The sequence below is a fragment of the Austrofundulus limnaeus genome, unplaced genomic scaffold (assembly GCF_001266775.1).
Source record: "Austrofundulus limnaeus strain Quisiro unplaced genomic scaffold, Austrofundulus_limnaeus-1.0 Scaffold35, whole genome shotgun sequence".
NCBI lineage: Eukaryota > Metazoa > Chordata > Actinopteri > Cyprinodontiformes > Rivulidae > Austrofundulus > Austrofundulus limnaeus.
The window spans coordinates 1,930,542-1,931,792 of record NW_013952437.1 but is presented as its reverse complement, the minus strand read 5'-3'; the positions used below and the strand labels follow the sequence as shown (position 1 = coordinate 1,931,792).

Sequence of the window (1,251 nt, the reverse complement as noted above, 5' to 3'; positions counted from 1 at the left end):
AACTAGCCTCCATGGCTAATTCTGGCATTTTCTGTAATATGCACTGTCCCTTCTTAAATAAATAAACAACAAACAAACAAACAAACAATGCTGAGCTACTCTGTTGAAATCTGCTTAAAAAGCTAACTTGAGTTTATAAAAATGTAAGTAAAAACTAAAAGAAGAAGATCACTCACTAGCTAAAGGCAACAAAATGCTAGTTAATAGCTAAAAGCAGCTAAAGCTAAAATTTGCAGTGAGGAAGACAAAAAGAACAAACTTGCTACAGCACATTTCAAAGTGAACAGGTTCTTTTAGTAACTGAAGAGATCTCAATATATTTCTAATGGGAAATTAATTATAAATAAAAGCAAATAATTCGTAATGTTTAAATGTTTCAATCAACAAAAGTTGTATTTTGTCCCACTACTTCTAAAAACAATCACGCACAGAAACCATCGAGTCAACAGCTCACCTCAGCGAGCGCCTCCGCCTCCAGAGCTTTGTGGTCCYCTAAACTCGCGTGTCGAGTTGCGCTCGGCGATGAGCGCTGCGAATGGCTGTCGACGAACGCCTTCCTGTCCGGGTGGCCGATGCAGCCGGCGCTGCCGAACGTGGTGAGGTGCCTCTTCTCCGGGCTGTCCGTCTGGCCCCGGCTGAAAGCTATCTTGTGCGGGCTGCAGGGCCGAGGCATAACCCTGGGGGGCTGGTTGGCGGCTCTGGTGGGGCTGAGGCTGTCGGCGCCGTTCCTGTGGCGCGGGGCCGCGCCTCCATCCGATCGCACTCTCATCCTGACAGAGGATGAGAGATGAATATTTTAACAGTTTGTCATTTGGATAAACGCTTTTGCTTTTTACATAAATGCTGTCTGCTGTGGAGTTTGGGAAATYTCCACCTTCCCAAGGCTGCTCCGAAGCGATTCTCAGGCGTGTGTTCACAAGGAGAGTGACGCTCGCTTCTCGATGAGTTCCTGTCATTGCGATGCAGTCCACTGGTAGCCTCACTGTCAGTCCTCTGAAYGTTGTCTGAGAATGCATCGTCCCTGTTGGAGATATTCTATTATTAGCTTCTGTCCAAAGAATTCTGCAGGGCCTTGTCATTTTCAGAGACTTATATTCTTTTCTTTTTAAAATTTAAAARCTATGCCCCACAAAACCAAATCAGCAAATAGAGCATTTCTTTTTAAAGGGGCAATCTCATGTAAAATCAACTTTTTTGAGTTTTATATCAAGTTATAATGTCATACTTTCATAAAAAAAACATGCCCAAAGC

The 1,251-nt window shown here is 43.8% G+C and overlaps 1 protein-coding gene across 1 annotated transcript in view; it reads right to left on the bottom strand.

Annotated features, from left to right (window-relative positions):
• Nucleotides 1–454: 454 nt before the first annotated feature.
• The window catches only part of LOC106516037 (SLIT-ROBO Rho GTPase-activating protein 3), a gene marked incomplete at its 3' end in the record, with an annotated part of 33,214 nt that continues 32,417 nt past the window's right edge, over nt 455–1,251 (bottom strand). Inside the window, 2 exon segments of the mRNA XM_014006196.1 lie at nt 455–770; nt 875–1,021. Coding sequence (XP_013861650.1) covers nt 455–770; nt 875–1,021 — 463 coding nt within the window.